This window comes from Aspergillus brunneoviolaceus (assembly GCF_003184695.1).
Source record: "Aspergillus brunneoviolaceus CBS 621.78 unplaced genomic scaffold BO95scaffold_83, whole genome shotgun sequence".
Classification (NCBI taxonomy): Eukaryota; Fungi; Ascomycota; class Eurotiomycetes; order Eurotiales; family Aspergillaceae; genus Aspergillus; species Aspergillus brunneoviolaceus.
Window position 1 is genome coordinate 81,228 of NW_020290813.1, and position 14,345 is coordinate 95,572.

A 14,345-nucleotide genomic window follows, 5' to 3' on the forward strand; every position below is an offset into this window, starting at 1 on the left:
AGTGGATAAAAGCCAGTTGGGAGAGATGGTTCGACCAGGATTTGTCATGGAGTGCCCTATATGTAGTAAGGCGGCGACTGATGAAACCAGCTTGCATTTCTACTGGCCGTGCATCCAATATTATCTTCTGAGCTATAGAATACATGTATCATTGGGGACAGAATTACACCGTTTAACACGGCATCATATACACTCCACCCTAATCGTCCGCATCGAAATCCTCCGTTCGAGTCTTCAGAACATACCGCGGATTCTCAGACTGAGGATCCTTCTCTCGTTCCACCGTAAGCTTGAATAGCTGCTCGAGGAATCGCTCCATCTTCATCTCTTCTTTGGAACGAGAGGCCCGTCCGAGGTTCTGTAGCCATGTAATCCGCGAGAGAAGATAATAAACGGTGGCGATGAAGATGGTCACCCCGATCGAAAACCCCCACACTACGATCACCGTCACGATGCTCGTCGGGCCCTCAGAGAAAGTGGCCGGGTCGGAAGGGTTCGTCTGCTCAAATGCGCCCCCCGTGAGCCACCCAAGCACACAGAAGAGGGTGGCGATGATGTCCACTCCTAGGATGGCGCCCACCGGCTGCCAGGAAGGCCATGTATGGGCCTCTCGCGTGACGAAAATCAGCCAATTCTCGGTCAACGCCACTTCCAGGAATAGAATGCCCTGTGGGTGTCCCAAGTTCTCGATAATTCCCCCATTCGATAGGAACATTGTGCCTCGCATGATCCACGTGCCGGCTGCCAACAGCACACCGAGTACCACCGAGATCACCCAGATGCGTGGCCGTCACTCATCAGCCTGTGTCCTGTCTTGTACTCTCACTCATGCGTCTTCTCTCGTGGTCGTGTCCTTTCTTGTCTTCTCGCTTCAGGCCTATCTCCTTTGCACACATCTCAGGACACTTGCTCTTACCAACACACGGCGCTATGACTTCTGATATCACGATCGAGGACACTTCAGATGCGAACCCCGGTCTAACATGCTTGTACTTCCAGCGCAATGGCCAGAGGATCTCGCCATGGCATGACCTTCCGTCGTGGGCGGATCGGGAGGCAAAGATATTGAATATGGTCGTGGAGATTCCGCGACGCACAAATGCAAAGATGGAGGTATGCGTTGACACTGTTTTTTTTCTCTCGGACACTTGATCCCCCGCTAAGCCCCGCAATCGAACAGACTACGAAGGAGGTCGCTCACAACCCAATCAGGCAGGATATCGGAGAGGGGAAACCCAGAAAAGTGGCCGATGTCCCGCCGTTTCAGGGCTATCCGTGCAACTACGATGCTATTCCAGAGGTGAGCTCCTCATCAATTTCCTCCCATTTCAAACGACATCTCCGTGTCCACATAAACGACGGCTGACTGATATTGCAAACACCAGACATGGAAAGATCCCACGACGATTGACCCCTACACAGGAGTGGCAGGAGACGACGACCTCCTGGATGTCTGCGAGATCGGCACTGGGGGGGGCTCGATGCGGCTAGATCAGAAAGGTAAAGCCGCTCGGGGCATTTGCCGTGCTATATAAAGGCAGCACGGATTGGAAGATTGTTGCTGTGGACATCACCGATGCGCGCGTAGAGCGCCTCACTGACATCCAGGATGTGGAAGCGCAGTTTCCCGGATTCTTGGAGTCGTTGAAGACCTGGTATTGCGTCTATAATGTGCCTGACGGACGCAGTCCCAATCGGCTGGCGATGGACGGCAAGCTCATGGATCAGCAGTAAGGTTGTCCTACGGTTGGGTTGAGATTATGCTGACGCGCTTGGTTAGGTTTGCATTGAGGCTGTTAGACCATTGTCAGAAGCGTGGAGACCGAGGAGGAGATTCCCCAGTAGCATTTGAGCGATCCGGGCTGTGTAATGAGGCGGATTTCTCAGTTGAACGTAGGCAGCATTTATTGTCATGCGATGCACTATTGCCTACTTCTCTAATGCTAATACTGTTTTGCTCTTATCTTGTTCTTTCATGATATATGTCAAAAGAATTCTAATTCAATGGAGTTCTTATTCGCTGCTTTGCGGTTATGAATCTTCCCTGACTTAGGAGCTCGGGGGTATATCACAAACGACCAGCTCGTTATTGACTGGGGGATATGTACTATGCTGTACTCGCACTGAAACAAATCGGAGTCTCTAGGCCACGAGTCCACTTCAGGCTTCCGATCTCCACCACCAACAAGCAGAAGGCTACCACCACACTAATGACGCCATACACATAAGCGTGCTGGGGACGCAAGTCGATTAACTCCAACGCCCATGTACTGACTGTCGTCAGACAGCCGCAAAACCCGTCCATAATTCCTTGCAGCACCTGGCAGCCAGTGACGCTTCCCCCACCCAGGGTCGCGGCACTGATTGAGCTGTGCTGTAAACAGTAGGCCATCCCTAGCACCGCGGTTCCTGTTATATTCGCCGCAAAGGTTCCCAACGGGAACGCGGCCACACGGCTGTTGAGCTTCAGCGATAAGAAGAACCGTGCGAGACAGCCGACCGGGGAGAACACCAGCGCAAACACCACGGGACCACGCCATATCTCTGCACTCCATAGGGTCGGGTCCAATGCGTACCGCGGTAGCAGTGCGACGAGGCAGATGAGCGCGATCCAGGATAGAGTGGCCAGCGGAATCATGCACGGGTTGACAATCCGTTCCAGCCACCATTGCGGCAAACGGGGGGTCCAAGAGGAGACGAACACCGCCGTATGGGCTCCGAGCTTGATGCTGAACGTGGATAGCCCGACTTCGAGGAGGAGCACTGCGATGATCGCCATAAAGCTGAAGCCGCCGTTGGGAGCCTTGGGGACATCTTGCGCGGCAGCGAACAAGGAGACGTCTGAGTAGGGGCCCACAGGAACGGACAGACCATTGGACAGGGCGAGGAAGAGGTCGCGGATGAAGGTGGAAAAGGAGGTCAAACTCCCACAGAAGCCGGTGGTCAATCCGATGTAGAGGGGAATCGTCTTCTTGTGTGCGGTCAGACGCGCCCTGCGCTGGCCATCATCCTCGTGTTCGACTTGGATGTCCACTTCTTTGAACCGAAACAATCCTTGATCTTCACTGAGAAATCCCATGATGAAACATCCTCCAACATTGGCCCATAGCACACTGGTGTTGACAGGGGCTCCTGGGTAGAAGGTCAGGCTCTCGATGACCATTCTCAGTAAAGTGCCCAGGAATGAGAAGAAGACTAAATAGGCGATGACATAGCGCATGCGCATGGAAGTTGACCGAAGGCCCCTTCCCTGCTGCTTCTCAGCTTCTTCCCTTCCCACCGTCGTCGCATACCCGTTTGGATCCTGTTGCGACTCCCGTTCCACGTCTTCTTCTCCTCTCCCTGCCTGGTGGGATAATTGGTTCTCGAGATGATCCTCATCGGGACGATCGTATACCGGTGGCGGGGCGGCGACCTCATCGAGATTGATTTCGGAACCGGAATCGGATTCAGTCATTGGTTTCTCTCTCAGGGACGAGGTTGAGGGTCGTTCGTGTTTCTCGTGTTGCACCTGAACATTGTACTGAGACTGCATCTTCAGGACAGTAGCAAGCACGATTGTGGTGGGAAGAAAATTCCAACCGGTCTCCCCCTGCCTTGAATCATTGACTTTGCGAGCAACGCGGCAGTCCCGGTTATCGCGGTAATCACGGCCCGGGCGGCCGGCGGCCCCTCTATTGTCGGATCAACTGATGCAGAATTCGAACTTGAACCTTTCACCGACTATCCCATACTGCAGCTACATCAATCCGAATGGGAAGGTTAGTCTCTCATTACGTATCTATCCGATATGATTGCCTTCAATTCTCTTGATCGTGATGAGAGAGATGCTTGCAATTCATGGCTATATCACGTGATCGGCCATGAGGGAGTGCTGACATAAGCACAGCCCCCCTTCATTCTCATTCATTCATTCATTCATTCTCTCTGGCTTCTGCATTCACAGCATTCCTTTTCCACATCACTAACTTCCGAACCAGCATCCTATCGATATGCATCATGAAGCGCCAGAGGGCACCAATTGCTTGTGAGAAATGTCGGCTACTCAAGGCCAAGTGCGATGGGCGACAGCCAGTTTGTACCCGGTGCGAGGGCTACGGCTTCAAGTGTTCATGGTCATCACGTAAACGAAAGGTTCCATTGCCGGAACTGGAGACTGCGAGAGATATGTCTTCTACGGAGCCACAGCACCAGGCTTTGTGGGACGAATCAAAGCATGACGAGTTGGCAAGCTATCAAAGAGCTGTGCGGCAATATGAATCTCTGATGCAGGAGCTACTATCGAGCCTCGATCCGAACCAGAAAGGAACCCTAAATGCTAGTCTAGACACAATCCGTCGTCAGCTGCCTGTCAATGCCACGGATTCGAGTCTGGAGCAACCTGCCTCGATTCGAGAACCGAGCACTGTTTCCAGCGAGGCGGGCGTGGATTCACCCGCCACCTACGTGGGCAAGGCGAGCGATATCCATTTCATACATCGCATTCGCCAGTGCTATCAAACCGGGGCCTGGACTGCGAGAGAACCCTCGCCAGCCGAAAACTATAGTCAAACTCATATCACCAAGAGCCTGGCCGGGTTGACCCAGCCTCTCATCGTTCCGACTCCAACCGAAGCGCGAGGCTTCATAGAGGTTTATTTGTCCACCATCCATGTCGCTTACCCGTTTCTTTACCGAGAGATTCTCCTGGAGCAGTTTCAGGTCTTTCAGGCTGGTGATTACGCGGCCCAGGAATTTGAGCCCTGGCTTGCATTGTTCAGTAAGACAAGCTGTTTTATGCGTCTGCATATATCATGTCATCACTACTTCTAACAGCGGGATAGACTTTATTTTCGCTATCGGCTCCTACTACACCTCTTTTCCACATCGATCTGGGACAGCTTCCTCCGATCATCTGCGATACTTCGAGCAAGGAGTATACTTTTCTCGGGAACTAGGCGCAACATGCTCCTTGCTGAGTGTGTGGGCCTTGATAGTGCAATGTTTCTTCCTGCTGGCGATTTGCCACACCGATAGGTAAGTTCATCATGATCAAAAAAAACTTGGGTTTGAGCTTGATGACTCACCGTAACGACAAGGTGCTGGAACACACTTGGCTTTGCCATCCGCATGGGGCAGAGCATCGGCCTTCATGTGGAATCGTCCCCCATGCATACCCGGACATCATGGATGGCCGACCGGGCGCACTGGCGGCGAACATGGTACTCGATGTATGTTCTCGATCGGCTGCTTGCGCTTCAGCTCGGCCGTCCCATGGCCATTCACGAAAGCGAATTTCAAGTGGAGATGCCCTCTGTCTCCGATCCTTTCCCGTTTGGCCGGAATCCAACTGCGTCCGCGGGGTCTATTACGGCAAGCAGAGATACATCGACCGGCTCCCGCATGGACTACTTTATTGCTGTCATCCGGTTCTCTTACTTGGTGGGTGCGGTTATTCGGGAGTTGTACCGGCCCTCGCAGATCGATGTGGCCCCGGACGTGGTGCTCAACACCTCGTCGGCTCTGGATCAACGGCTCAGCGAATGGAAGAAGGGACTGCCACGGCATCTGCGGTTCGACCTGGGTCATACTTTTGAGAGCTCGGTCACCTTCATGCGACAGGTATGTAGCAGTCCTCTAGGTCTCGTGTGTGACTGATGTGACTCACCCACCACAGCGTAATATGCTGGCCGTGAAGTATCATCATCTACGCGCTTTGATCCACAGACCCTTTCTATGCCTTCCTCTCCTGCAGACCAACAACCATCCGTTTATGGAACTGCTGCGTCGAGAGAAACACCGAATCGCCCAGGCCGAGTCCACTTGCGTCCAGGAAGCACGGCAGACAGCGCAGCTGCTCCACAATCTGGTCGACGAGCGCAGTCTAGTACATGACTTCCCCTGGTGGCAGATGATCTCGTGCTTGATCTGCGCCAGCTCAATCCTCTTTGTGGCCGAAGCTTTCTGCCCGACCCAAGACTCGTTTCATAGCACCACATCTGCGCAGGATCTCCGAGAAGATGCCGAGACCTGCTTGAAGGTCTTTGAGGCGCTGAGTGCTAACTCGGCCGCCGCTCGAAAAGCGGCCGACATGCTGAAAGCACTTTCCAGCCTACATCATTCCATCCATAGAGGTGTGTCCAGATTCTTTCTGTTTTGGTGGGTATTTCTTCTCATTTGGGATAGCTGCAGCGCCGTCGGCAGTCGTAGAGTCTACCTCACAGCCGTTATCGCTCTTACCACAACCCCTCAGCGACCCCGATCCTGCTCTTCATCTCGAGTCTGCCTCGTTCACGTCGTCACACATCATGCCAGACGATCTCCAGTTCCCTGGGGAATGGCCTAGTGAGATCTCCAGTGCGATGGCGTGGTCGGTGCAGTTTTTCGACCAGCCTTCGGCTCGGGCTGCAGACTTTCCCTCTGGGCCAGAAGAGCATCCCTTTGCTTGAAGTGCATGGGGTGCATGGAAAGTCCTTGTTGTGTCAGTTATATCGAGCATAGCGCAGCGAGTGCACGTCCGGTGGATCCGTTTGCTGCCTTAGGCACCTATCCTGCGCCACCCATTGCCAAACTCGATTGTAAAATTGACCTGCAGAGCCAATTTTCAAGCCACAGAGAATCGATAGCTTCGCATGTTCTGACCACCTTAGGTCTGGCTTGTATCCAGGCCTGGACCGATCAGGTGGGATCGAGCGAGGTACGGCGTACTCCGTGGACAGTGGCTTGTCACCCCCTTAACTAGCCCTAATGCGGTAGGCTCCTCGCTAGGATTTCCCCCAACTTGCTTTCAGCTCCAAGATTTTGTCTCCACCGCGATTCTCGGTCAACTTATCGATAGGTTCTAGTTGATCTAGAAAGGCTGTTCCACAATGCTGAGTGGGATCGCGGCCATCTGACGCCACCCAAATCCCAGCTGCCTTTAAATAACCACCTAGCACCCATGGTTCCTACGTCGCGGCCAGGCTAACGACATTCATTGTCTGTCTTTTCTGCCCATGCCATTGTGATATTCGATCCAAGGCTCTTACTGGGCTCTTCTCATTCTTTGAACCTCACCCCCAACCTGAGCCTCATACCTAGAAACCAGTCGTTACCGTCCTCGCCATGAAGGACTTCTCAGTAGCCAGTGGGCTGCTTCTCCTCTCAGCCCTGGCCCCCGCCAGTCTGGCAGCGATTATTGCTCTTCCGGCTGCCGGTGCTCCCAGTGTTTCGATCGCCACCGTGACTTCGACCTATCCCACCACTGTCACCAACGTTGTCACCACCTCTTCGGCAGTGGTCACCACCAGTGTTGTCTGTGCGACTGGCACGGCCTCTCTAGGATCCGGCTCTTCATGCTCCAATTATGCTTGGTCCTCAGCCGGTGCTTACTATCGGGAGATGTGTGACGGCTCCTCCATCAGTGGAGCAGTCACCCGAGCTGTCATGAACGTTTACAGTCGCCAGGCAAATATCAATGGCTGTGAACTATATTGTCGCATCTTCAACGGCATTTGTAATGCCGTCAATTACTACCCGGCGGCCAGCAGTTGTCAGTACTTATGGGCCACCGGTAATGCAGTGGTCTCTGCCTCGGGCTATCAGGCGCTCAGTACTTACTCCACCAACCCATGCACGGAAACGGTCACGGCCATGGAGACCGACCATTTGACCGAGTATGTGACCAGCCAGGCCACTACTGTCTATACGGTGACGGTGACGGTCCCGACCAGCTCGGCTACATCGACCGTCATTTCGTTCACTCCTTCTCCGGTGTCCTCGACTGTCACTCCCACGGCTGCGGTGCCATCGAGTGTTGCGCCAGCCTCATCCGTGGTTCCTTCATCGATTGTCATTCCCTCATCGGTTTCTTCGGCCCCTGCAGCTTCTTCCGCTCCTTCTTCCGCTCCTTCTTCAATCCCCTCATCGATCCGACCATCGATTCCCTCATCTATTGCCTCCTCCATTCCAACTCCCGCTCCTTCGCTATTCCGCTCCACGCCCGTCGTGGCTCCCAGCCCTAGTGCCGGCTCCTCTTCCCTCCCTTCTCAGCAACTCAGCTCGCCGTCACCCCTGACCCAGTCGTCCTCCGTCCTTATCCCGCAGCAGTCATCGTCCGCTCCCTCGCAGCCCGCGCGGGTCTCTTCTTCTGCAGTGATCCCGGCGCCTGTCCAGTCCTCTGGCAGTGCTCTCTCCTCCACTCCATCCTCAAGCTCCACTCAACCCTCAGTGATCCCATCGGCCGCCTCGAGCTCCTCCGCCGCTGTGGTCTCTCCGCACACCACCGAGCCCCCGACTGCTTCCGGGGAGGGCGACGAGGACGTGGTGACATCGACTGTCTTGGCTACAGTTACGGTCACGGTCCTGTCCGACTGTGATCAGGAAAGAGTTTACTGATGAGCTGGGTTTACCTCTTCTGATCTTGGTAGTTGCGATGGCGTATGGGATGCTATGGCTCCCTGGCAGAATAAGACTAATTATGTATGATTAAATTAATGATGACATTTACAGTTCACAAGGTCTGCGTAGCTCCTACCACCGTACTGCGAGAGGGACTCGTTCCCGATAGGAGGTGTCGCCCGTTGAACGCGACCATGGAGATACATACAGGTGAATAGACATAATGAAGGACCCAATTGTAGAACCGTGATGTTTCCGTATCGGTTCTTCAGCATTCAGAAGCAGAAAGAGCTCACTGACGTGTAAGAAGGAGAGGTAAACGAAGTACTTTACGCTTCCATGGTCCATTATCTTATCAGGGGTGGTTCAAGATGGTCCGACAAGAATATAGTCGACACAGGATGCGAGTGGGTGCATAAAATGGATGTTCAGCCAGCACGGGGTTCTAGCGTGCAGCAGTAAGCAGCAGTAATGAACAATACGGGTAGAGAACACGCTAGTCTCTTTTTGCTACAGTGTTGAAGAGACTGTGCACAAAACCCACAAAAAGAGATGACAAGAGTGGGATTCGAACCCACGCCACTTGCGTGACTGCAATGCTCTTCAGATGTGATCTGGAGAAGGAATAGTCCTTGAGTGCAGCGCCTTAGACCGCTCGGCCATCTTGCCTTGTTGTAGATCAGCCCTCATAAAGTGCCTTATGTACAGCACAAAGCAAGCGAGCACCGCAGCCCACATCGTGCACATCATCACAGACAACCACAAGTGGTCTTCTTAGGATGTACCTATACACAGAGAAAGCACTTCTATATCTCAGCTACTTCAGAATCTGGCATATGCCCATCCCCAACTCCCCTACCACAGCCGCTTCCACCTCACCTTCATATCCCGATCCGGCGGTATCCCCACGGCCCCGATGAGCGACTGATCGTTCTGCGCCGGTCGATCCGACCTGGTTCCATCCGGATGAATCCAGTCGATCAGTTCGATCTCAAAACGAGTCACGAGAGCCGCGATCGTCATCAGAATCTCCTGTTTGGCGAACACCCGACCGGGACAGATGGACGGTCCGCCGCCTATATATATCCGTCAGCATGAGCCCGTCAAAATCTTATCAGCTGCTGCCGGGACATACCAAACGGAAAGAACGAGCTCGTCTTGCCCGTCATGGTAAACTCCGGCTTCTCACTCTCACGCTTGAGGTTGCGATAGCCCCAGAACTCCGAGGCCGGATGGCCCGGCGCACTCCACACCCCCTCGTTGTACTGGCCGATCTGGCTCGGGGCCTGGATCAACGACCCCGGCGTCAAGAGGAACCCGTCCAGGGTGATGGGCTGGGTGACCTCGCGGGTGACATTGATTGACACATGCAGGCGCAGGGTCTCGATGTACACGGACTGCAGCAGGGGCATGCCGAACAGCTTCTGGGGGTCGAAGCCGCGCCGGCCGGTGATGGGGTCGGTCGTGCTGGCGGCCAGACACTCGTCGCGCACCGCGCGGTACAGCGCCGGGTCGGCGACCAGATGCATCAGGGCCCAGGTGGACATGGGGACGGAGTTGGCGTTGGTCCCGAAGATGAAGGTGGCCACCATGCCCGCCGTCGTCTCCGGCGACAGATTCTCCGTCGCCCACTTGACCAGCTCGCGCGCCATCCGCGAGCCGTACTGCGGCTCCCACTCCGCGTCTGCCTCGGGGCCCGTCGGGTCGAACGCTTTGGCTGCAGCATCGATATACCGGCGACACATCGTCTGAAAGTCCGCCTGCGTCTTCCACGGCCCCGGGTTCATCCACCGCGGCAGCCCCCACATCAGCTGCGGCGCGATGCGCGCAAACTCCCACATCGTCGGCCAGAAGCCTGGGTTGAGCTCGACGAGGCGTGGGCCCATCAGTGCCTCCAGGGCGGCCTCGGCCATCTCGCTCTCGAAGAACTCGCACAGCCGGACCTCGCGCCACTCGTTCAGGGGCTGCTGGACGAGTCTGTCAGAGAACAGGTCGAAGTACTTGGTGGTCAGGAAGTTGGCCCGGTCGGTGCGCTGCAGGAACTCCGAGTAGATGTGGTGCTGGCCGTGCCAGAGCCGCGGCTCGCCGGGAGGGAGCTCGTGGCCGGGGATGGGGTTCTTGCGGCGGCCGGACTTGTCCTGGCGGAATTTCACCAGCTCAGCGGGTTTGGCGCCCCAGACGTTGGCCATCACGTCGAGGAAGAAGACCTCCGGGCTGATGCTGTGCGAGGGGGTGTTGATGGCTTGGATGTTCTTTTCGCCCGAGACCATGTAGATCTTCTTGGGGCCGAGGCGGAACTTGATGATGTTGCTGCGGCACTGGGCGGATCTGGAGGGAGTTAGTGGGTGGACGATGTGATAGAAATGATGGCGGGACTGACGCCACTCGCTGGAGGAAGCCATGCATGTCGGTCATGTATTGGTAGGTGTTGGTGATCATCCACCCGGACAGGGAGGGGGGTTCCTTGCCTCCATGTGGTTTGAACTGCCTGAAGATGACGGCCAGCACGAGGCCCAGGGCGATTCCGGAGTAGAGAAACATCGCGTCGATGATGCGGTACCCAGCAGGGGGGGATGCGGTACGAACGGAATGAGACTCGTGGCGGGGTGGCCTCCCTTTATGTGGGAAATCAGCAGGACGTGCATGATCGACGCGCCACAGCCTCGTTTTGTGAGTCCAATCCAGCTCCGGAAGATACTCCGGCCTTCGGTCATAAAAGGTACGCAGGAAAAGCCGATCATTCGGAGACGCTGTGCTACAAAACCTCCGAGTGGATGACGATCCTGGGGATTAGCCCTAACTCCTCGTCCTCATCTCCTACCTAGCACCTTTAATACCTCACCGTAAACCCAGACACAACCATCCAGTCATCTCTCACCACCACAGCCACTGCTCTCCAAAATGACACACCCCACGCAAACCGCCATTGTCCAAACCCCCAAGGACAGCGACAACCCAACACATCTCCCCCTCACCGTCTCCCCAACCGCCCCCGTCCCCTCCCCGCAATCGCCACACCATGTCCTCATCCGCATCCTGGCCGTCGCCCTGAACCCCAACGACCACAAGATGGTCACCTACTTCAACAAGCCTGGCAGCATCGCCGGCTGCGACCTCAGCGGCGTGATCCAAGCCCCCCACCCGGACCACCCAGACCTGCCCGTCGGCACGCGCGTGTGCGGGGCTTTGTTCCCCTACAACCCCACCGACAAGGGCGACAACGGCTCCTTCGCGCAGTACTGCACCGTCGACGCGCGACTGCTGGTGAAGGTGCCCCCGCACTGGAGCGATACCGAAGCAGCGGCGCTGGGCGTTGCATGGTCGACGATCTCGCTGGCGCTCAGCGATCCGCACGCGCTGGGGCTGGAGGGGTTGCCCTCGCGGCCGGCGCATCAGGCCGGCGAGCCGGTCGTGGTGTACGGCGGTGCGACTGCGTCGGGCACGTTCGCGTGTCAGATGCTAAATCTGTACTTCCCCTCCCATTCTCTTCCTGGTTGCATTGACTATATAAGCTAGATACAGTATGAGCTAACGCGTGATAAAGAATGGGCTACACCCCCCTAGCAATAACCTCCCCGCAGTCCGCTCCGCTGGCCCTGTCCTACGGCGCCAAGGGCACAGCGTCCTACACAGCCAAAGACTGCGTGGCAACTACCCAAGCCCTCGCCGGAAAGCCCATCCGATATGTACTCGACTGCATCACGGACGCCGACTCCACGGCGCTGTGTTACAGCCTGCTGGCCCGCACGGGCGGCGTCTACGCCTGTCTCGAGGAGTGTCCCGCCGCGTGGCGGAGTCGACGCGCCGTCCGCGTCAATGAGGTGATGGGTTTCCAGGTGCTGGGCACGGATCTCAATCTCGGGGAGTCGGCGTACACCCGTTCAGGGGATCCGGCGCTGCTGGCGATCGGGATGCAGTGGGCGAAGGAGGTGGAGGGGTTGATGGCGCGGCGCGAGATCAAACCGCATCCGTTGCGGGAGCTGAGCGGCGGGTGGGAGAGCATCATTGAGGGGCTGGAGATGTTGAGGAAGGGCGAGGTGAGGGGGGAGAAGCTTGTGGTGCGGATTCCGCAGTAGACAGCTTTCCATTTGGTTGTGGACAATGTTAGATGACCTCGCGTCTAGAAGAATGGGAAGTTGTCGAATGTAAGCTCAACAGTGCAGTCTACTCTAGTCTATAAAAGCAGGCCGTCAAGGCAGATCAATCGCATCAAAGTGCGCCCAGAAATCCTTCTTCCACGCATTCACCAACTTCGTGACCGTCGGATTCCCAAAGGGCGCCTGCTGCGTGGCAAAGAAGCCGGCCACCCCTTGCTCACGATTCGCCCACCAGACGACATTCGTGGCCCCTCCCCAGGCCAGCATGGCCCCCGGCTGCCCGATCTCCGGCACCGGACCCACGCACAGCAACCCCCCCAGCCCGTGGTTGACCGCATCCTCTGCAATCGGGCCCGCCACGGTATCCCACGCCGGCCGCAAGCCCAGCAGCATCTGCACGCCATCCGACCCTTTCTCCAACTGCGGGACGAACATCTCCGCGACGGTCGCCCGCGTCAACAGCTTAGGCGAGTCAGACACGAGGTCCGCGAGCACGGCCAGGAAATCCCCCGTCGTGGCCGCCAGCCCGCTCCCGCCCTCCTGGTCCTCGGGGTTATCGAACGCCCAGCGCTCCAGCGGCGCCAGCGTCCCGTCCTGGGTCCGCACCGCCCCCTGCAGGATCTGGGCATGATACGCGGGATGCAGCATGATATTGAACCGGGGGAACGGGGCCACCCGCCCCAGAGGCTTGAAGATATGTTCCACGAAGTAATCCCCAAGGGAGATGCCCCCGTGCAGCCGACTGACCACCACCCCGGCCCAGTCTAGACTACATCCGTACAGCCAGCCGGTCCCCGGCTCGAACACCAGGGGCATTTTATATCGTTCCGTGATTTTCAGAGAGGGCGGCTCGGTGCGCGCCTCCGCCCGCAGCCGGAGCAGGCGGTGGGTGAACCTGTACCCCAGCCCCGAGGTATGCGTGAGGAGATGGCGGGCGGTAATCGGGACGGTGCTGGGTGTGAAGGTGAGCTGGCCGTCGACAATGTCCGTCAGGATCTCGATGTCTGCGAGTTCCGGGAGGATGGCGGTGAGGGGTTGGTCGAGGCCGATGAGGTTTTGGTCGATGCATTGGAGGAGGGCGATGCTTGTGATGAGCTTGGTGGCGCTGCCGAGTTTGAGGACTGCGTTCTCGTCGACGGGTGGGCTGTCGGAGGCGAGGGAGGTGTAGCCTGCTACTTTGCTGTAGATCTCGGTTCCTAGCAGAGTGGAGATTTAGGATAGGATGCAGAAAAAGCAATGAGGCATGAGGGTCTCAGAGAGAACTGGAGAAGAAGCAATGAGTGTTGGGGTAGGAGCTGGTACCGGTTCGGTCGACGCATTTGCAGATGACGCCGTGAACCTGGGGGTTTGCTTTGGCGGTGTATTCGGCTAAGAGAGCGTCGAAGTCGGTCATTTTGTTGTTTCGTCTGGTAGCCCGGGAATTAATGTCGAGAATGTATCACAGCAGAAGGGGATAGGCAGTAGCAGAACAGAAAAACCCGATATGGTGGAAGATGGTGGGTTGTTGTGAGAGAAAAAGTGGTGAGGGGCAGAGAAGGAGACAAAGACCGTCCAAGGGAGAAAGTGAGGCGGGGAACAGCGAAGATCCCTGCTTAGCTCTGCATTAGCGAGACTCAAAGGACAAAGACTGATCAGATTGATGACAGTCAGGACGGTCACGACGCTGATGATACATCCTACCTGAGTTCCTACCCAATTCACACAACTCTGCCCCTGTTCTCGAACCCTCTCAATTCGGAGGTTTCATCGTCCCTGTCGGGAATTATTCGGGAATTGTGTTGTCTGTCTCCGAGACGTACGGAGTAACTGTAACCCTAACCACCCCAGACAGACAGACTACTTCGTCCCCCACCCACCATGAATCAGCAAACGAACAACCCAAACTTCCAT

General features: G+C 56.2%; 8 protein-coding genes and 1 non-coding gene across 9 annotated transcripts; 4 read left to right on the top strand and 5 right to left on the bottom strand.

Moving 5' to 3' along the window:
- Positions 1–199: 199 nt before the first annotated feature.
- Positions 200–787, bottom strand: BO95DRAFT_507227 (uncharacterized protein; the record flags this gene model as incomplete). The annotated part of the gene is made up of 1 exon (XM_025591238.1): positions 200–787. A coding segment is annotated over one exon (588 nt), but the record flags the coding sequence as incomplete, so codon positions are not given.
- A 94-nt stretch (positions 788–881) lies between these two features.
- Positions 882–1,897, top strand: BO95DRAFT_518131 (inorganic pyrophosphatase; the record flags this gene model as incomplete). Its single annotated transcript, XM_025591948.1, has 5 exons — positions 882–1,113; positions 1,181–1,300; positions 1,386–1,500; positions 1,589–1,730; positions 1,781–1,897. Coding segments are annotated over exons 1-5 (675 nt in total), but the record flags the coding sequence as incomplete, so codon positions are not given.
- A 210-nt stretch (positions 1,898–2,107) lies between these two features.
- BO95DRAFT_518132 (FluC/FEX family fluoride channel) lies at positions 2,108–3,535 on the bottom strand (the record flags this gene model as incomplete). Its single annotated transcript, XM_025591949.1, has 1 exon — positions 2,108–3,535. The coding sequence occupies one exon, from the start codon at positions 3,533–3,535 to the stop codon at positions 2,108–2,110; it is 1,428 nt and encodes a 475-aa protein (XP_025437718.1).
- Positions 3,536–3,996: 461 nt separating this feature from the next.
- On the top strand, positions 3,997–6,325 carry BO95DRAFT_423185 (uncharacterized protein; the record flags this gene model as incomplete). Its single annotated transcript, XM_025584618.1, has 5 exons — positions 3,997–4,169; positions 4,242–4,759; positions 4,824–5,016; positions 5,079–5,601; positions 5,657–6,325. 5 exons carry the CDS (start codon positions 4,000–4,002, stop codon positions 6,323–6,325), a joined length of 2,073 nt encoding a protein of 690 aa, XP_025437719.1.
- A 619-nt stretch (positions 6,326–6,944) lies between these two features.
- On the top strand, positions 6,945–8,461 carry BO95DRAFT_447193 (uncharacterized protein). The gene has a single exon (XM_025587559.1). The coding sequence runs from the start codon at positions 7,084–7,086 to the stop codon at positions 8,353–8,355; it is 1,272 nt and encodes a 423-aa protein (XP_025437720.1). The 5' UTR covers positions 6,945–7,083; the 3' UTR covers positions 8,356–8,461.
- Positions 8,462–8,911: 450 nt separating this feature from the next.
- BO95DRAFT_t279 lies at positions 8,912–9,027 on the bottom strand. The gene has a single exon. It is a non-coding gene; the product is annotated as a tRNA-Leu (tRNA).
- Positions 9,028–9,213: 186 nt separating this feature from the next.
- BO95DRAFT_476705 (cytochrome P450) lies at positions 9,214–10,899 on the bottom strand (the record flags this gene model as incomplete). Its single annotated transcript, XM_025589941.1, has 3 exons — positions 9,214–9,434; positions 9,494–10,686; positions 10,739–10,899. The coding sequence occupies 3 exons, from the start codon at positions 10,897–10,899 to the stop codon at positions 9,214–9,216; spliced, it is 1,575 nt and encodes a 524-aa protein (XP_025437721.1).
- A 54-nt stretch (positions 10,900–10,953) lies between these two features.
- Positions 10,954–12,434, top strand: BO95DRAFT_507245 (zinc-binding alcohol dehydrogenase family protein; the record flags this gene model as incomplete). The annotated part of the gene is made up of 2 exons (XM_025591239.1): positions 10,954–11,825; positions 11,903–12,434. Exons 1-2 carry the CDS (start codon positions 11,260–11,262, stop codon positions 12,432–12,434), a joined length of 1,098 nt encoding a protein of 365 aa, XP_025437722.1. The 5' UTR covers positions 10,954–11,259.
- A 15-nt stretch (positions 12,435–12,449) lies between these two features.
- BO95DRAFT_423192 (serine hydrolase domain-containing protein) lies at positions 12,450–13,951 on the bottom strand. Its single transcript, XM_025584619.1, has 2 exons — positions 13,758–13,951; positions 12,450–13,651 (listed from the first exon to the last, which is right to left on the bottom strand). The coding sequence occupies exons 1-2, from the start codon at positions 13,846–13,848 to the stop codon at positions 12,549–12,551; spliced, it is 1,194 nt and encodes a 397-aa protein (XP_025437723.1). The 5' UTR covers positions 13,849–13,951; the 3' UTR covers positions 12,450–12,548.
- Positions 13,952–14,345: the final 394 nt, after the last annotated feature.

Excerpts from the sequence above, each read along its gene's own strand:
- BO95DRAFT_447193 (XM_025587559.1), top strand. The coding sequence starts at position 7,084 with ATGAAGGACTTCTCAGTAGCCAGTGGGCTGCTTCTCCTCTCAGCCCTG.
- BO95DRAFT_423192 (XM_025584619.1), bottom strand. The coding sequence starts at position 13,848 with ATGACCGACTTCGACGCTCTCTTAGCCGAATACACCGCCAAAGCAAAC. Across the intron at positions 13,652-13,757 it reads CAAATGCGTCGACCGAACCG|GAACCGAGATCTACAGCAAA; the intron begins GTACCAGCTCCT and ends CCACTCTGCTAG.